Source organism: Lineus longissimus, chromosome 17 (assembly GCF_910592395.1).
Source record: "Lineus longissimus chromosome 17, tnLinLong1.2, whole genome shotgun sequence".
Lineage (NCBI taxonomy): Eukaryota > Metazoa > Nemertea > Pilidiophora > Heteronemertea > Lineidae > Lineus > Lineus longissimus.
In genome coordinates, this window is record NC_088324.1 from 13,141,631 (window position 1) to 13,161,640 (window position 20,010).

Consider the following 20,010-nt stretch of genomic DNA (forward strand, 5'->3'; position numbering starts at 1 on the left):
AAGATTTGAAGATAGAAGAACTATTGGATAACGATCCACATGCTCCTGGAACTGCAGCAGGTTTGCTGGCCCAACAATACAACTGCCTCTTTCCAGCCTTTGTACTGGCTGCTGCAGTCATAGAATGCAAAACAGACTGACTTCAAAGCATCTGAAGCGCTACCCACCTCAATCTGCTTCTTGAGCGATGCCTCCTGTGCCTTGAGACGATCCTTGTGGCGCTTCTTCTGTTCCTTCTTAAGCCGGTCAGCCTCTGACTTCCGCCGCTTCAGATCTTCATTCAATGCCCTGATCCGGCCTTCTATGTCACTTGCATCAGAAATGGAGGCCGTTTCTGAAAGGAAGAAATGTGATCTTTTGAGTTGGAAACTAGTCCCTCGTTTGAGACAAGCTCATTCAAGATCGACACACATTCACAAGTGCAACTATTGCATGGCAAGGCTTCCAGCACCTCTAACATGATCAATGTCTGGAACACAGACTTGGTACAACTCATTATGCATTCTACTCCAGCAGGACTAGATATGCCTGCCAAGTCTTCCCATACAGCAGGCCACTTGAAGCTAAGGATTCATATGGCCATGGCTGGTGCTCTGCAACATTCCTGCCACAACCTGTCCCAGCTACCCTGGGACCTTTAACATGATTTACATGTGATTCTTGAGCACTAACCTGACTGCGTATAAGAGAAGGAGTCCTCAGATTCGCTTTCTGACCCCTTCTTCTTGGGATGGAAAGCGCTCTTCGGCGATCGTGGGCTCCTGGGAGTGAGGCTCTTATCGGAGGGGAAGAGGCTGCGTGACACCCGAGCCTGGACTGGTGACTTGAGCGGCGGCTTTGCGCCAGGAACTGTCGTGGTATCGCCGGACACAAACGTATCATTGGAGTATTCTTCACGTACAGAATGGTTACTTGTGATGAGTGTGTCATCACCAGAGTCTTGCGTTCTGAAGAGAGAAAAAATTGGGAGAAAACCATTAGTTTAGAAATCAGACACCTGGAGAGAAGAAAATAGACGATATCCTAAAGTAATGAAGGCTGGAATAGATGCTGAAGTGAATATGTATTAGGTACAAAAATATTCTATCACATGGACTTGGAGCTCATCAAAAAGACATTTTTTCGGATAAAATATAAACGTCTTTGATATTTTAAGGGTTAAAGGATCTAATTCAATTTGTATTGATAATCAATGGAACAGTGATTGGATATTTAAGACAGGCTGACAATGTTGTATGAATGCGGAAATTAACCGGCAACCTCAAGCATTCAGGCAGAACATTGTGATTTTCTAAGAGAAACAATGGCTAGACACAATGATCAATTGATATGGGAGTAGGCCAAGTGTATCAATGCTGCTTTGATCTAGAACAATGATGGGAGACAATAACTGAGCTATTGTTATAGCAAATAGCAGGGAATATTCATGAGACTTATTGGCATTTTCTGGTTACCAAATGAAAACGGTCAATCGCAGACCTTTTTCATCAATGATACACAAATAGACTACTTGTCCTGGCATTGTTTTTACATAATTTCTTAGATTTTAGTTTTGACGTCATCATTTGGGACAGGAGAAACTGAGGGGAGCAAACAATGCCGCCTGTTGTTCATTGACTTGACAATCTATCCCCTCATTATTGTACAGTGTACATTACAACATGTCCCAACTCCGTGGGATAATGACACAACTTGTTCACATCATCATCTGATGAGATTACATCAAGAGCAGAGAGACTGAATCACTCCCACTCCACCCACAACTGCCTGGCTGATACAGTGAGTGTGCACACCCACTGGTGACTGGCTCTTGCATGATTCACCCACACCCACAGAGATTGAAAATTGCAATCAGTGTTTTCTTGAAAATTGTATTCGGAGAGATAACAGTGGAAAAGTTCGCCCAAAATTTTCTGATTTCTCTGGAAAAATAACAAAATCTATGGCCTTTTCTATTGTCCTCCATTTGGGACCTAGCCTACCAATTCAAACAGCAAATATTAAGGTCCCCTCCCTTCCTTTAGTCACGTTTTCTGCAAAACGGCACTCCTCTGCCAGCTGGGCTAATGTCAGCACGCCCATTTCCGATGACCATACCTTGACAGTTGATAATCTGATATCACGAAGGGTTATTTGCATGATGAGTCGTCCCTGATACCATTTACAAGGTCAATTTGTCCACCTATTTGCATACTTTATATCCATTGTTTTATGGCACAAGGATATCATGACGAGTTTTGTGATCTCATTACCAAAGTTTGCGGGTGTCTAGACAAGGTCATAGTCGGGATAATTTTATTTATTTTGTCCGCAATTGACACGTCTATCAATAGTCATGAGCGAGGAGGATACAGCTAGCGATGCTTTTTAACCTTTTCAAGCCTGATGATGAGGTCAGTTTCCAGAGGGGCAAATTGAGCATAAATTGCGGCCTGTAACCCTGGTTTCAAAGGGTTAAAGGAAAATAATTGCACACACAGGTGTTTATAGGTCTTCAACTGAGCCTATAGGGCAAGACACTGCAGGAGGAGTTACTGAAATCCTGCAACTGAGCCAAGGAAAATAGGTGAAAACAGAAATCTTTGGAATGCCCAGAAAAACATCCGAGAACTTTGAAAGGTTGTCAGATGTGCTAACATGATATCTTACAAGAAATTGTATCTAAAATGCTTGGGTATTTATCCAAGGTATCGTTTTCTTGGTTGGTTAACCTGAGAGAAGTATGGTTTCATGTGGAAGAGGCAGTTCAGCGATATCATAGGCCTAGCTGTAGGCCAACATATCTTACTGCGATTTGTTAATCTTTAGGGCTCATCTACAGTCAGACGACTTGGTGATTTAGATCGACTATTGAAGAATACTGGATGAATTAGTTTAGCAAGTTTCACTGATAACTTGAAGTCAATTTAATCAATGAAGCAACCTTCTGGCCATTAATCTGTACCAAACAGCCTTGGGCAGATATTCAGACTAATGAAACTGCCATAAGTCACCCGCCCCCACCATAAACAAACCCTAATCATCATCACATTTATCATCAATTCATCGATATGAACACATATCTGAATATGATGAGAATTATATGGAGAATTATATGGAGTTGGGTGGGGTCGTAAAAAATCACCTGTCGCTGGGAGCATTGTTCAATAAAGTCATAAGCACCGACGGCTATTTTACGTATTTCATCATTTATATTTTGTAAAGAGGGACGAGGTCAATTTCTACCTCACAAAGAAAGGTTTCAGGATAGAGTGGGTGAAGTTGTGAGGTCGAATGTCACCTCTACTCTACTAAAACCTTGACTTCAGCACATTACACTTTCTTAACTTCCTTCCTTTCAGTACAACAACACTCTGCAACACCATCATATTGTACAATTGAAGTGTACAGGAGCTTCTTCCGATTACTTAACCTTGAAATGACAGTTAATACCTGATACAGAGAGATTACCCCAGGATGCAGACCCACCCCCACCCGATCCATATCGGTATTGATCCAGCATCCCGTTGTGCCAAGCTTACAGGTGTCCTCGGAAGTCATACATGGTACAGCATAATGGATTTTTTGTTGAAAACACAATGGGAAGTTGACAGTGCACAATGTAACTCAATAGAAGAATACAAGAAACTTCGATCAATAGGATAATCTGAATGAATAATATGATAATCTAATGGATTTTACTGTTGATCACTTCTTAAAGAAATGAATTCATTTCCTGACATGACAAATATTTGGAGTTTCCTTGCAAAATGACCCATATTTGTTGCTACTTTGAATTCATTGGAAAGGATTAAAGATAATGGTCGACCTGATTACTTCCAACAACAGTTCTTCATTGAGGTTTTCAGGTCCATATTCAGCTTTTTGGTTTGGAGTTGGGACCCCTCTTTTGGCTTCCAACAGTCTGCGAATCAACCAAAAAACATGGGGTTCATGGTGACTATTTGGGGGGGGGGGGGGGCATTGCCTTCTCTGCTACCTCAGATATGGCCCCTGCATTGTCACAGCATTCATTCTCAAATGGTTAATGAACTTTATTTCATTGACCGACCACAACCAGGGCGTAACCCGCAATGGGTTAATGAGCCGACACAGGTATCATCGAATTATTGGATCAAAATTACTCGCCTGATTCTGAAGATTATTGTCCATCACTGAGACTGACCAACCATGCACATGGGAACGCCCAAGAGTTCAATATCGCTAATACCTTTGATATTTCAGAGACAATGGGATTCCTGTATTGTCTAAGTTGTAAGACAATGGAAGATTATTGGGTTAATGAGGCTTAGTCCTCTGTCTTTGCAGGATGATGATAATACCACAATATCAATACATTTTATTTTAGCAAAATGCACTGAGCTTACTGACATTCAGATGTCCAATCCCTGTTGCTCATGCACTTTCATGTAGGGTTCTAGCCCTGCTTGTGAAGTGCACCCTCCCCTTCCCCCCTCCCCCCTCTCCCCAGAACATGAACCACACAGTAGATTATCTTTTATCACTCACCTGAACAGCCAGAATATGCAACCCATTTGTAAAACTGATCCAACCGGCTTAAACCAGAAAGATTTCATCTGGCTTGACATCATTACATCCTTGATAAAGTCCAGAGTACATCTCATCCAAAGTACATTTTATCCAAAGAACACGCCATTATAAATCTAAAACCTTGCAAAATTACCAGAATCAAGAAAACGTGTCAGGTGTCCGCAGTCTGTAGCTACACAACAATCAATATCACAGGCTGACGAAATCCAAGAAGTGACTGGTTTTTATTCACAACATTTCCAACTAAGGCTCATGTCATTGGTGTAGGTTAATGTAAACACTTCCATTCCTAACAGAATCAAAGTCGAAGGTATATGCCGTAAATGAAATCAAAACGAGTCCATATAAGTTACTCAGCTGTAATAGCCACGAAACTGTATCAACTCCACAACGGATGACGACAATTAGGTGCGTCACAGCATCCTTCACACCGTTAACTTATTAATCCAATTGATAATCGTATCGCTCACTTCCCTGAGAGATGGTCACAGCCTGGTCAACGCATCAATCTCTCCACAACTGAAGTCACAAATGAGCAAATATTGTGCAAAATCGATACATAAGCCCTGAAGGATAAATTGGAGTCTGGAAATCCATTGATGGAAGTTTTTCATGAGCCACGAATCAGAAGTCATAAACAGCAAGGTTTTCTTACAATGAATGGATCTAACATCAAGATTATATCAATGGAACTTGAACAGACATCAAGAATACATGAAGAGAACTTATTCCTCTAATCCTTAGACGATATGCTGGCACAAGTATCAGTCCATAGAAGCTATCGGTTTCTACTGCGTCTCATGAAGTGAGCATCGCCCTTTTTGTTTTCTGATTGGCTGACCAAATCGACAAAGAATGACGAGTAGATATTGCGAAATACACCTTGAGGGTCAAAAAGGAGGGTTTCAATAATCATCGTACATGCCACAAAGGACATCAACAAGATCTCAATCAACAAAGATTTCATTACTGGAGTGAACTTATCAGCTGATGACTGACAATCTGACATGGGGAAATTACCGCAGGGAAAAATACGCATCTAAGTATCTTTGGATACTGGTAAATGAATGGACGGGGAACAAACATGTCGCTGATTTGGCTGATGCACTTCAACAGAAGTACCCATACTGCGTATCACCAATAATCATCAGATCGAGGGATGACGGTTTGCATGTTGTGAAAGATTTCGTATTTTATACGGAACGCCCATGACCACCTCATTGGTTTGGCGCACCGAGGAGTGCCGAGACGGTTGAAGACGTTAATGTAGCGCCTCAATGATCAAATCATCAAAGGTATGACGGAGATACTGCTCCGATGGTACTGCGTCACTCGCCTTAATTTGACGTTTGATGTTTTAGACCATCTGACATCATTGATTAGCAACAGAATCCATCAATGGAGGACCAAGGAATGAATGTATCATGATTATATTTCAAAAGATTTGAAACCTAACCCTTTGTTATGTGTGTGATAGCAAAATGGCATTTTCAAAAATAGGAAAGCTATTGACATTGAAACTGGAGCAGGATCACAGAATGATGCTCAGAAATAATCATCTCACTGACAATCAGCTGATCAAATCACTGACATAATGAATCGATGATGTCTGCACCGAAAGAGTTCATTGATGCCATCAGAGGTCAACTTCGACCAATTTAGCACCATCATAGAATTATATATGATTGCCAATCAAACAATCAAGTTCATTCACACCGAAGTTGATTCACAAGAATTCTGGTGCACAAATAATCGATGTGATGTTTTGAAATGTCATGTTTGTTATCAACAGATCTCAGATTTCTATCCAACGGCAAGTTTTAATATTTGAGGAAACCGTCATTCAGATTCTAAGTTCATTCCGAATTAACCACTTCGACAAGGCAGCAGACAATGCCAAATACCTTGGTAAGTTGCATCCTGATAAAGTTTTACACTCTGTATTCTATTCCCTTCTGAAATCCCTTCTTTGAATCTCCTGACACTATTTGACAACAACCAATCAAACAGCCGATTCAGCAGCTGACAAAACACCTATCCTCGCCGGAATTCCATTTGGCCTTCGACGAACAACTCAGAATTTTTCGAAAATATCCATGGTGATGCATCAATTCCACGGAAGATATTACTATCGCGATTAACCCGGCTGTACTGGCGGGGAAGTCTGGCACTCGGCCGCAGACAAATACATGTACATACTGCTCCGATGATAAAACAGACCACCGTATCAGCCAACCGGAGATAAATCATGGTTGGGGAGTTGGCCACAATACAGAAATACTTATCGTTTTCATTCAGGCTCTAATCAGGGTCAGACTAGACTGGTTCGATGAGCAATGAAGCTATACGGGACTTTTTGACAATGCGCTGGCTGAAACACGATGGTAATGAATGGTTCGGTTCCGCATATATATTCATGATCAACTTCTATTCAGAAAGCACAGTCAAACAATTCTTTAAAAAACACATTCCAGACTGTAAAATACTGTCCATAATAGGGGGTGTCCCGATTACAAGATTTTGCCTCTGCTTTTGCGTCCCGAAAAGCAGAACCGGTAACTATCACCCAGAATCAGGAACAACATGATAGGCTGGTGCTGCTATATCTCATTTGAAAAAAAAAATTTCTAAAATTTTTTTCTTCAAAAAGACAAGAAAAGTAGGAAACACACTCAAAATGAACCAATCGGAACCCTGCGAGCTAATTCACAAACACAATTCATTGATTTTGGTGCCTCTGATCCCTTTAAGCCCTAAATACTGTAGGGACACTCCCTCCACCCTGATGAAGCGTTGCCATGGAAACGTGATCAGTGACAGAAATTGCCAACCAGACTTGGCAACTTTTAATCATGGAAATTGCGTTTCGGAAACGCTATGAAATGCTATTGTCAACATCTGAGTGAATGAGGCAGAGATGGGTCAATGACCGGACTTGGATAAGTCATCTACCTCTGCACAATTGATTCTGCAGTAGCTTTTGTTAGGATCTTTAAATTCCCATGATCATCATCACTGATCAGCTGATGGGGGTATAAACGACAGATGTAATAGCGTTCAGGTGTTCCGAAGTGGGGTAATTATGCATGTTCTGTCATGTAGGCCTTGGCTAGTATGTGCTTTACTGTACATACATGTACAGGCAACTATAAAACCCAGTCGTCAAGAAGGGCAGTGTGGCTAACATCATGCAAAATATGCGACAGCACGTGCATAACCAGATACAATGATATGACTAATCATCTGAAATGGGATGAGGGTAATTTTACTGGAAAATATCAAATTTAAAAAATGACGTGATAAGTCATACGAGGCAAATGGTTTAGCAGAGGAAATTCAGTAAAATGACCGCCATACGTCTTCAACACCCCTTCACCATTTGTAGTATGGCAAGGCCCCCACCCCCAACTCATTTTAACGTGGAGTCGGAGTGAGTAGCAGCAGCAATGACACCTGCCCTGCCGGTCAGCCACCAGAAACAGGTCACCCCAAGACTGGAACCTTGGCTCCTTTAGTCTAAACCCAATGATATATACAGCAATTCATCGCTACATTATGACTTACACTCTTCGACAGAAGTTGATTTTCTCAAATATCCGCGTAAAATACGAAGTGAAAAACCCATCCATGCCATGAATAGAATGAGAGATGTTAAACATCAGAACACTATCACACATCCATATCGAACATTAAACACGAAGTATAAAATTTGTGGATCCCAGCTGACTAATGTAGTTATATAATTGACAAAATGTCAACACTGATGCAAATAGTGGCATACTGCTAATTATGTAATCAGCCAGTGCAGTGATATCACTTTTATTTTGAAGCCATAAACTTCTAGTCAATCTGATCTCATGCATAACTTTTCAAAGTGGCACTTTCAGGGAGGAGTGGCAAGATTTAGCGATTTTAAAGGTCTTGATGAAGGGTCATGGTTTCAACAGGCTCGTTGGCAGCCACTATCAAATCATATTGTAGTCGGAAATGCAATGATCACATTCTTAACTAGACTAAATTATTTTTTATTTTCTGCCTTAACATTGAGTTATCTACCATTTATCAAACCTTATCGAGAACTTTTTTGCCATTATTATCAAGGTAGGGATTAAAAGATGGCCATTGCAGTTACTATAAATAGAAGAAGACACTTTTTGGTCTTTCTGAGGAAATTGATAGGCCCATCAAAGAAAATATCGCCGGGTATACACACATGAATACAAGCATGCCATGTTGTACACATCAGCAACCAACAAAAGCACCAACATATGTACCACCTCCACCATATATCGCACAGATGTCGACTTACTTTTTCGAGCCATGGCGTCCTGATATACACGCGCAGGAGCCAAAGAGACTACCTCCCATTTCCCTGGCCGAAAAAATCCACACCTAAAGTGACTATCATAGCCTTTAAGGTCTCCTAAACGTAATCCATCATTGATTTTGTAGATTTGATCCGAAATTGTTGAGCAATTGTAGCATAAGGTTGGCGGACCTAGTCAAAGCGTTAGTCAGGGCCTATCCATTGAAATAAGTCTAACAGGTGTTCCGGCTGGGTAAGAGCACTCTTCAGTGATGAGGCCAAAATCATTGGCTGCTGTCATAATCCACAAATATCATTTGAATATCGTGACTTTGATAACGCGTCAAAATCTTTAGGTGCATGGGAGTTGTAATCCTGAATGATCATTTGAATATCGTAGCTATCACAGAGGCCACTGCAATTATCATTTCCGGCAGTGTTTTGTTCTCATCTCACAATAGCAATCAGATTCCATTAAAACAGAAATAAGTTGATATTGTTGGCAGAAAATATCATCCATCTCCTAGTCATCAAAGGTTACCACATCGCATAAAGGGCATAAAACCTAAGAGGTACCAGTAGGCCTTGAGAGCATTAGGCCCTTCCTCTAGACTTATTTTACCATTAAGTAATGAAAACTACAGGTTTGTATAAGCATCCAGATAGCAACTGAGAGGGTATTATCCTTTGAAAATGATCTAAGACGCTCTAAGTACAGGTGTGATAACCAAAGGTAGGCCTGCATCAGCATCCAGTGGTACTCCCCAACCTATGATACATGAACCTTCCTTGAACGATACCAACCAATCCTAACACTGCTACTTCAGTTTCCTCCTACGGTACATAACATTGCAAATCACCCAATATTGTTTATAGAACTAATGATGTCCTAGTTGACACACCGCACTCAACTCAAATTTTTCTACTCCCACTCTCCATTGTGAAGTTCGATCAGTCAGAGGTGGAATCGGCAATGTTTTAGTACTCTCTAGAGATGGGACAGCTCAACTTGCAAATTGAGCTTTATAAATTATTAAATACTCACTTAAGGTTAGATGATACTTCGTGTAGCGACAAACTAAACCTGCTGTATCAATGAAACTGGATGTTCCCCATCAGACACCACAGTTGCCATTTATCGGCTCATTAGTGCTATACAACACCAGCAGGTAATCTGGTAGCTGTATGATGTATGAGTTTTGAATGGAACCACTCAAGGTAGGGCCTAGTAGTTATCCTCTCAGGAAAAGCAACGAGTTAACATATGGAGCCCAAGGTCCCACGAACAACGATGGGGACAACTGTAGTCCTCCAACCAAGGTTGGTAGAAATAGCTACAAAAAGAAACTTAAAGATTCCAAGCGGACATCAGTTGGCTAAGAATACACGTTACGGTGAGAGCGATACTCCATAAGGTCAACGATTCTCATAGTCCTCTTCCAACACACAAGAAAGTAGCAATGTTTCTAGAACAAGCACAGATCAACTTTTGACGATGAAAGTCATTCATTCCTCATGACACCAGTTGACTGCATCTTCCAAATAAATGTGAAAATTTGAAGGTTAAAATAACTCTCCAACACCCAGTTTTGATACAATATGTCATCAACACACACACGAACGTGACAACCACACTGGAGAATGACACGTCCACTGCTTGTGTAACTTTGTCCGGAGACAGACAACCTACACAGGCCTACGTTCTTATTATGATATTATTGATTCTTCTCCCGCGAGACCATATGCATACATATTAATCATTTTGTAAACAATAACTCAGCTTTTGATGTCTACTCGCCGGTCAAGGGGTGCAGAAATCAACACTTTCTATTAGGCAGACGACATTCAACCTTACTTTACAACAGAGTTGATTTTAAACTTTCAATTAAAATGATACTGATGTCACAAACAGTCTGACATTGTTAAAAAGTCGGTATTAAATTGCAGTTTTTTCGGGTAGGAGGTCAATATTATGAGCCCAGATTCCGTCAAGTTTGAACAGAATCCACAGGTGATATCATATTATTTCCAAATTCAAATCAGACCGCAACTCTTTTATTTCAATAAATCTCCAATTGCAGGGGCAGCAATTTCCATTGATTTTTAGCTGCATTGGGTGTAACCATGCTGCCGGAGGCTATTGGTTAATCAACAGATGGTATCTCATGGAGGGAAGTCATGAAACAGAGTTAAAGTGAAATGTACCTGGTACGCAGAGATGCATGAACTCATTAAACCCACATGAACGGCTGATGTGACAAAAGGAGTTCAATGGCCATGGAGTAATCTGGGACAAGTGTGTGACCGTCAATACTTAATCCTCAACAGGACAACTGCTCTACTCTCTATGTTAAAGTTCTGAGACACTGGCGCCAAAAAGCATAAGGACCATGAATATGTGACATTAATGAAGGTAATAAACTGAATAAACATATGAGTAACATTCTGAACAATCCTGAATGTTTCCATCTCTGAAACAATTTGAAATCCTACCATGATCTTGCAAAGTTCTATTCAAATCGTCAAAACTTGTTCGGGGACATTGGCTCTATAATAGATGAGAACTCAATTCAGAATATCCAAGTGAATGAATAATATTAAGTGTCTTCAGCCAATCCATGTTTGAATCTGACCTATTTGCCCTACCAATTTGAATCTTTGCGTCATCATTACAATATGAACTTCCTCCAATGTTGCAATCAAATTCCTGTGATATGCAGTCATCGTATGCCCAGACATATCGTGAGAAGCAGCCCAATTTGTCTATACCAAATTCAGGTCAAGAGCACGATACAAGTTTTGGTAAAAACCACTCAAACTATTCACCTGACGTAAAATGTACTTATCATGCAGAAAGTAAACAGAATTGTACGCATGTTTAGAGGATGAGGTCAGGGTCCGTAGTCATGTTATAGAATGCCTCTTGTGCACTGAACTTGTTTGCCAAGATGCTCTAAATAAGTTGGGCCAATTCGAAGAGAGAGACTCCCAAATATCATGGTCAGATCACTGGATTATTTTTTCCGATCAGTTAATTTTTTTAGTGTGCAATGGAAACTGCTAGTCAGCAGCGCGCTTTTTTTATAGTACAGGTTTTTTTTGAGTAGACCTCAAAATACTCATGGTACAATGGCAGAAAAAAAATTACAGAATATCTGAAACAGAAAACAATGAAATATATTATTGCCAGGAGTGTGCACACTGGAAAGAAGAGCCACAGGCCCACATGTATCCACACACATGCAACAAATAAAGATATGCATAAATCAATACAGGGATGCATGGAAAATCTATTAGAACAGCTGTTGCAGGTCAAGCGACAATTCCTAGAATAATTCATATATAATTGTACGTAGGGTGTCATGAAAAAGAACACAAAATGAAGCGCAATGTTTCCTGCTGGGTGTTCAGCATATTTAACTCAATGGAAGAAATATCAAGGAGGAAAATTCATCACCTCTTGATGAACTGATGTTTCATAAGTCACAAGGATCAACTTGATGCAGTAGAGTAGATATCCATATCTGCACTCAACCCCCCATGCCACACAATATAGCACAAATTATGTTTTTCTGTAGCTTTGAGGATGAAATTTATTCAAAGTTATTCAAATACCACATGTATGCACAAACTATGCCAAAATTGGAAAGCCAGGAATGTCTAGTCACAGGTTCTCAATATTTTAACTTTCTAAGAAGCATTTCCAAGAAGCATTTCCACTTCTCATCGTTTTAGTTCAGTTATGCAGGTTTCCCATGACCCCATCACCATATCCAAAGATACAAAATCATCGATGCCTACCTTGGTTTTGAAGACTTTGTCACCGTTGGCAAATCTTCACCAATACTGCTCGACTGAGAAGCGGTGTGCACATCCTCGAAGACAGAACTCTCGCTACCACTTTGGATGGGCTTCTCCTCAAACTTCACTGATTTTGATTGGACGCTCAAAACCTCAGGAACCAAGCTCGCACTTGCCTGCCAATGGCCGGAGATATCTTCAACAATCGAACTCTCGCTCTCCGTTCGCTCAGCAGGTTTTGATTTTTTGGCCGGGAGTGGTTTACCGGTGAATGACATCGATTTTGAGGCGTCAGAAGCGGAGATGAGAGTTTCGGAGGCTGCAGACTCTGGAGCTTTTGCAACATCTAAAAGAGAGCAAATAATGTTTAGATTTTTCCGTTTCTAGTTAAACATTTCAACAGAAATATACAGTTGTGATTATTACATTAGCCCTACAACCCCTGGCCATTTAACACCTTCAGCGCCGAACCACGTAGATCTACGTGGCCCAAATCCCCCCTCCCCTTTGAGCTGGTTATTGGAGTCTCATGGACTTCATGAAAGAACTCGCCATCGCCATCTTCAGGGCAAGGCAGAAACTGAAGACAAGAAAAGGTCCTTTCAGTTCCTCCCTTGCCCTGAAGATGGCGATGGCGTAGTTCTTTCATGAAGTCATTTAAAGCTCTGAACTACGCAATCACGGCACGGTAGGAACTGAAAAGACCGTTTTGTTCTTCCAGTTCCTACCTGCCCGGAAGATGGCGATGGAAGAAATATTTCTGAACTACGCCATCGCCATCTTCAGGGCACGGTAGAAACTGAAAATACCGTTTTGGTCTTCCAGTTCCTACTTTGCCCGGAAGATGGCGATGGCGTAGTTCTATCATGAAGTCCATGAGACTCTGATAACCAGCTCAAAGAGGGGGGATTTGGGCAACGTATATCTACGTGGTTCGGCGCTGAAGGTGTTCACATTTGGCAGTAATTCCATCAAATATGAAGTCTGGTATTATTGGTCGCGTGGTTTCCTCGTGAGCAGTAGGTCTAGGTCCGAATCTGGTGGGATCTCATGTTCTCTCATCTAGTAGGTCAATCGGGTAGAAGCAAGTTCCACTCTCTTCTCCTTGTTGATTTGTGGCACCAAATGCAGGCCGGGACGAGTGCAATTTGATAATTCATTTCACAAAGTTGCACCCTTCAAGACCTGCACCGAGAACCAAATGAATCTAATCCGAAATCTCCTTAGGAGTTGTACACCTAAAATGTTATCCTAGAAAACTAACTGCAGGCTGGACAGAATGAGACTTTAGTGAAAAACCTACTGTAAATTATGGAATATATTAACACTGGTGAATATTTGATCAACCAGTTACCTCATGCCAACTAGCCAAAAGTCCAAGCCGCTAGTCCACAGCGATTCTGTTTGTCAGTACTTCTCGATACAAACACGAGCCATTCTGACTGATGTTTGTAATAGGCTCACAGGCACCAAGTGCTAGAAGACCAATTATTCCTCTACCTTTTGTTTCTTTCTTGGCCTCCTTCTCTGGTGTCTTGCCCTTGGCCTTGCCCGTCTTATCCCAGACATTGATGGCCTCCACCTCAAGATTGTACACAGCCTTCTCCTCCTTATCCAAGCGCTTCTTCCATTTCAGTAATTCCTCGGCCTGGCGTCGCCTCTGGGCCAACTTCTTCTCACGAGCTGTCAGGTACCTGGGAATGAAGATTATTGCCAATTTTCAGACAAGATGATTTGAGTAGTCTATAAGAGCATGAGAATACTTTTATTCTATAAAAGTAAGGCTGTGTTCTAACTTGATGGGACACAGGTGGAATGTATAAGTCACCAATAGAAACAGCGATTTCTTCTGCATTTCACAAGTTGATATTTCAACCTTGCTTGACTTACTTTGGATCTGCCTTCATTTTCTTGATGTTACGCATGACCTTGGCATCCGGTGACCTTGACCGTGACCTCTCCTGTTGGCTATTCACCTCGGAGTCTGATTTATAATCCTTGGATTTAGGACTTGGACTCCTCATCTCACTGTGGTCATCAAACTGAAATAAACAAAATTGTCTCTAAGTTTCTGTTTCATGCCACTAACCTATGAAGTCCTGCTACTCTTTTCTTAGTCCCGCAACCAATCACACATTGCCATGCATCAGAGCTCTGGTATACAGTTGCAGGTTTTTAGGGCCATCTTTCCAGCATCAAGTCCCCATTTACTCCCCCAGCCTTGCCACTTTTCCTCTGTCAGACTACTTACACCAATGCTTATCTCATCCTCGGTGTTCACCTCACTGACGCTCAAACTAAAGTCGTCAACGGGCCCATTATCCTTCTTCAGCTTATCACGGACCTGTGCAGCTGATTGGCGTAGGCGCTGAATCTCCTGTTGCTGGTATAACATCAACTGGCGCTCTTTACTTGCCACTCGACTCGCTTCTCTCAAACGTTTGATCTCTGCCTGTTATAAACAAGAACGAGAAATGTAACTTTTGCACAATGCTTTGAGTAGCTTACTCAAGCTCTTGTCCAGATCTAGGGACTTGCCCAAGTTAATCAGCATTGTGTCTATGTATGTATGGTATTGAATACACAATGATTTGACCAGGAGTCCGAAAACTTAACCACTTGCATCATTTTGATTGAAACTTTGTTATAAACAAGATCTATTTGTTGTCGGAAAAGTTCAAATCTGGCAGGAATCTGTCACTTCGTCAACTTACTTGTTCTTGTTGCAGCTTCAACATGAGGCCACGTTGCTTCTTCTTAATCTGAGGGTAGATGTCGTCTGCTCCCTTCTCCCGGTGGTGTTTCTTCTGCTGTTCCAACCAATCAAGCTCCGCCTTGGTCTTTTCCTTCAGCGCCTTCTCACGGAGTTTCAGGAGTGCCGCCTGATGTTGTGAGCGGATCTCTTCCTCTTTCATGTACTGTCGTACCATCGCAGCGGTGAATTTCTTGAAGGATTCTTCATGGGTGAAAGGGCCGGTGACATTGTCGATGTTCAAGTTTGTGTTGGTCACTGAAAATAAAACATTAACACTGATGGTCTTCAAAAGGATCATGAGCTTAAACAAGCTTTGAAAGGGCTGACCCTCTGCACCATATAAAATCCAAGGAAGTTCTTCCTGTATAGTCCTTCGGACGTCAACTACACAATATTCATCGCCCACAAGATGGCATTGACTTAAAACTACTGGAAAGATTCTTGACCTCGGAGACTCAAATACAAGCAAAACTTACAAGTGACATCATCAGATGACACCGATATGGGGTCAGCCTCCTTCACTTTAACATCACCCTTGCAGTCTTTCTTGGCGCGTCGACGATGACCTTCAGATGGCAGCACTGCACGAAATGAATGCTCTTCAATCTCATCTTCTGTCATCGTCTCGTCGAAACTGAAGGAGTAGTCTGGAAAAGAATGCCAATGAAAGTATGAGAGGTGGAGAGGAACAACACTGACCATTACACACCTCAGAAGTATAGTCAGAGGGAGTCCTGCAATCTATCCTATGAAATTTTCAAACTTTTTTCTTCAAGCTACAAGTCGTAAATTTCCTTTCTACCTTTTTCGCTAGCCAAGTCTTCACTGATGCTCTCAGTCTTGTCAGCGTCTGCTCCTGGGTCTGTTTTGATTGTGCTGTCGTCTGCCTTGGGGGTCCTCTCACCAGAGTCATCAAGGGCAGTGTGAACACTATCTGATGCAGGCCTGCGGAGTCAAACAAAACAGTTTTGTCATTCATGAAATTTATATTCAAAACTATACAACTAAGCAAACCACTGTGAGTCGATGAGAACAGAATGCTTGCAAGCCAAACATTTTTGAGAAACTTACTCTGGTGTCCTAGGGCGCCTCCTCCCAAGTGTCGACTTGGAATCAGTTGATTCGCTCTCAAAGCTCTCAGTGCTGTAAGGCGCAGCAAGCGAACGGCTCAAGTCTGAAGATGCAGCACTCGAAATGACCTCCGAAACGTCCTTAGATGGAGCACGCTTTGTGGAGCGAGGAAGAGGTGGCTTTTCATGTTTTGCTAGCGTGGCTTGCACAGCAGCGGTTGCAGCAGCACTAGCGACATCTGTGGCCATTTTTAGAGTCTGCTCAGTTGGTACAGCAGCTGGGTGGTTAAGAATTACATTCTTGGCCTGAAAATAGGATCAGATTGAAATCGATTAAAAGTTTTCACTTTCAGCATTGTCAGTTAGTGAGCAAAGAGTTGAACTCACAATCGGAACATAGTGGGGCAATATCAGAAAATCGGTCACCAAAAAACCCAACAGAAACTAACCTCAGCAAGTTGTCTGGCAGCCTCAGCTGTAGTCATGGCTGCGGCCGCCTGAGTTTCAAGCAACTTGGCCGTAGAATCTTGCAATGTCGTTGTCGCCTCTTGTCGTACTTGCGTGACGGTCCTATTTGCTCGATCCTCAGCACTGACAGTGTTTTGCCGTGCCTGGTTCAGCTGTTGGGTCGCCTCCAGGGATTCTTGGCGGGCCTTTTGCTGCAGTGCTGCCATTTCTTGATCATGTGTCTGTTGCCTGCCCTAAAAGTTTTAAAGAATAATAACATTACTGTAAACATCCAACATCTTTTAAGACCAAAGCATGTTTTAGTAGAAAGAGCAACATTAACGGCTCATGACTGTATGCTACAACTATGACGTACCTTTAGAATCTGAGCCAATGTGACTGTCTCTTGTTGTGCCAATGACACAGCTCTCGTCCTCTCGACATCTGTCAGCTGCCGCACTGATTCCTCCATCCCCTCCAACAGATTCAACTCCGCTGCAAGCTTTCGTTCCAAAGATCCCGGCGAGAGACGGCCTTGCTGGATAGGTCGAATGTTATCACGCTGCATATGATATTCCCGAGGCATTTCCCGATTTATCGGACGAAACTGGGTGTCTCTTTCTGGTCTGGGTTGCTCAGACCTTCTTGGAGCAGGTATGGGTTTTGCATGATCATCAACAAGACTTGAAAGCTCCGAATCGAGTGAATCTGGTTTCTTTGAGTGAGTTGATTTCGTCAGTGATTTCGTCTTCTCCTTTGTCTGGCTGCTGAAGAGAAGATAAACTCATCTTACTCAACAATATTTGAAGCTGAAGGTTTTTGCCAGTCCATGAGCGAATACCACGAACAACGAGATATGATTTGGAAAAAAGAGGGTACATAGAATGGTTGAACAGACAGATTATACGCTAGTTCTAAATGATTATCTTGGATGAACTTACACTGGTGATGTTCCTGATATCGTGTTCTCGGATATGGATAACGTGCTCTCGTCACCGGTGAAATCATCCTCATACGCAGCTGAATGAGACCTCTGCTGAAAGCTCTGGGTACGGGGTTGGGACAAAGAACCATCATCCTTTTTGTCCAGAGGTAGATTTGGTACGTCTGGGTTTCGAGGGGTATCACCATCGATGCCATGTGGACTGATTGAGGTCAAGGTGGAACTGGAGGGTTGTTCTTGGCCTGGCAAACTGCTGTACTTGTAATTCTCAGGAGCGGTTAGTCGTGGGGCCACAGTCTCTCTTGTATAGAACTCCTGTGGTGAACTACGTGGATTTCCTGAAGAAAGAAACAGGCTTGTTGCATTCAGACAGTTCAAAATGTATGACCAAGGGACAATCCAGGGCAAACTCGATTTGCAAACCTTTTCCATCTTTCTGTAAAGAGAAGGCGGTCAGGTTTTGAAACACTCTCCAGACACTGACACATTCAAAACTTGGCTTAAGACTTGGTTGCTTCAGGATCATTTTGAGAGAGTAACACCTTGATCGAACCTCGGAAAGGCGCCATTCGAATGATTATTTATAATCAATAACTATAATCCTCGTTATATCAACATAAAATGACTGTACCTTGTTCGTTCTGCTGCTGCAGTCTCCTCGTATGTATGTTATAAATACTAAAAGGATCCGCCCTCTTCTCCTCCCACATGTAGCGTGGTTTACTTGACCTCAGATGGCGGTGGGACGGCACCTGGGTAAACTCGACCGGAGATCGTTTGATTTCCGTGTTTGATGCACAGTAGTCTTTACTGAAGAGGGCAGCACCGATCTGAAGAAGGCGACAAAAAATTTCACTTTAAATCAAATGCTATCCAGCATTGCTCAAAATGGAAATCATAGGGTCTTGGCATGAAACTTCTATTCGAAGAGCTGTGATTGCAAGAAATCTTGGCCAAAGACACTGTTGTTCTTAATAACACCTACCCGTCGGTTAATGTAGTCAGAATCTGACTCATCCAAAGATTCGGTCACATCACTGTCATTGTAGCGATCCATACTTGACGTCAAGGCCTTGAAAGAGAAGATGAATTACATGTTACTTTCAATATGTTACTTACAGATCATGTTCTAACAGGAGTCAAACCATAACCATCTGACCCTTTGGGCAAAACACTTACCCTTGGCTCCAAGTGCACATCCTTGCGGAGACTGGACCTCATTGGGCTCCCCGATGGCATCTTCCAGTCCATACTCTGTCTGACAGTGTGGCCACGATAAGCAGCCTGGATGGCGGTGGCCGCATCGTTACGCTCACGGTCGCCCTCAATCACCTGCGCTCTATTGGCCAAGTTTCCAACACCTGGAGATAAAAACATCAAAGAGATAAATGATGATGACAAAACCAGTTGATGGCTGATGGGAAAGAGTGCCAGATTGCAATGAACCACTGTTAGAGTGGTGTCATCAGAAATGACTTATCTTTTGCTTCTTACCAGGTAAATCTCTATTGAACACTGAGTAGTCATCATGAGTCCCAGCTATCTTGTCATGGCGGCTCACAAATGGCACACTATCGTCTGGCTGGGAATAACCCCAAGCGTCTCTGGACGGACCAAACGTCGGATCTAAAGGGCCTGGAGAGAATGAATAAACCACTTGTTCAGTCAAACACCCATTTTACCAAGATTAGTTATCAATGTCTATTTTTACTTTATTTCCACTGTGCCTACAACTCTACAATTCCTACTTCAATGATGCATGCACGTGCCACAAATCTGTGGTCATTTTTAAGAAATAGGCAATCATGCATATGACTATGAGGTCAGGCAGTTATGCTTATGTACATGAAATTCTCGCAAGTCTCACAAGGAAGCACTACTTCGAGACCCCCTCTCTCTGGTGGTATTCAACACAGAGTCAAAAAGGGACAAGACCCATCAACTTTTCAACTTGGTTGATCAGGCAAGTTTGTACTTGTTGCATGCAGACATTCTAGACTTCAAACAAAGTTAGGCCTAATGTGTGCAGAATGTAATTCTTCAGACAACTCAAAATGATATGGTCAACAAGCAAACACCTTTCAGACAAAATGAAAATTGAAATCTGTCAACAAAAAGACAGACGTTATTTAAATTT

The 20,010-nt window shown here is 42.0% G+C and overlaps 1 protein-coding gene across 5 annotated transcripts in view; it reads right to left on the reverse strand.

Moving 5' to 3' along the window:
• Positions 1-20,010, reverse strand: part of LOC135501793 (centrosome-associated protein 350-like) — a 45,996-nt gene that overhangs the window by 9,327 nt on the left and 16,659 nt on the right. For 4 of the 5 annotated variants that reach the window (XM_064794106.1, XM_064794103.1, XM_064794102.1 and 1 more), the window contains 17 exons: positions 19,368-19,508; positions 19,053-19,234; positions 18,859-18,945; positions 18,505-18,703; positions 17,872-18,211; positions 17,307-17,697; positions 16,933-17,184; positions 16,485-16,789; positions 16,216-16,358; positions 15,890-16,060; positions 15,373-15,668; positions 14,910-15,110; positions 14,549-14,700; positions 14,159-14,352; positions 12,659-13,004; positions 673-947; positions 168-334 (listed from right to left, as the gene is read on the reverse strand). In XM_064794106.1, the coding sequence (XP_064650176.1) occupies positions 168-334; positions 673-947; positions 12,659-13,004; positions 14,159-14,352; positions 14,549-14,700; positions 14,910-15,110; positions 15,373-15,668; positions 15,890-16,060; positions 16,216-16,358; positions 16,485-16,789; positions 16,933-17,184; positions 17,307-17,697; positions 17,872-18,211; positions 18,505-18,703; positions 18,859-18,945; positions 19,053-19,234; positions 19,368-19,508 (3,842 nt within the window). The remainder of the gene's footprint in view (positions 1-167; positions 335-672; positions 948-12,658; positions 13,005-14,158; positions 14,353-14,548; positions 14,701-14,909; positions 15,111-15,372; positions 15,669-15,889; positions 16,061-16,215; positions 16,359-16,484; positions 16,790-16,932; positions 17,185-17,306; positions 17,698-17,871; positions 18,212-18,504; positions 18,704-18,858; positions 18,946-19,052; positions 19,235-19,367; positions 19,509-20,010) is intronic. The other variant, XM_064794105.1, reaches the window with a different exon arrangement.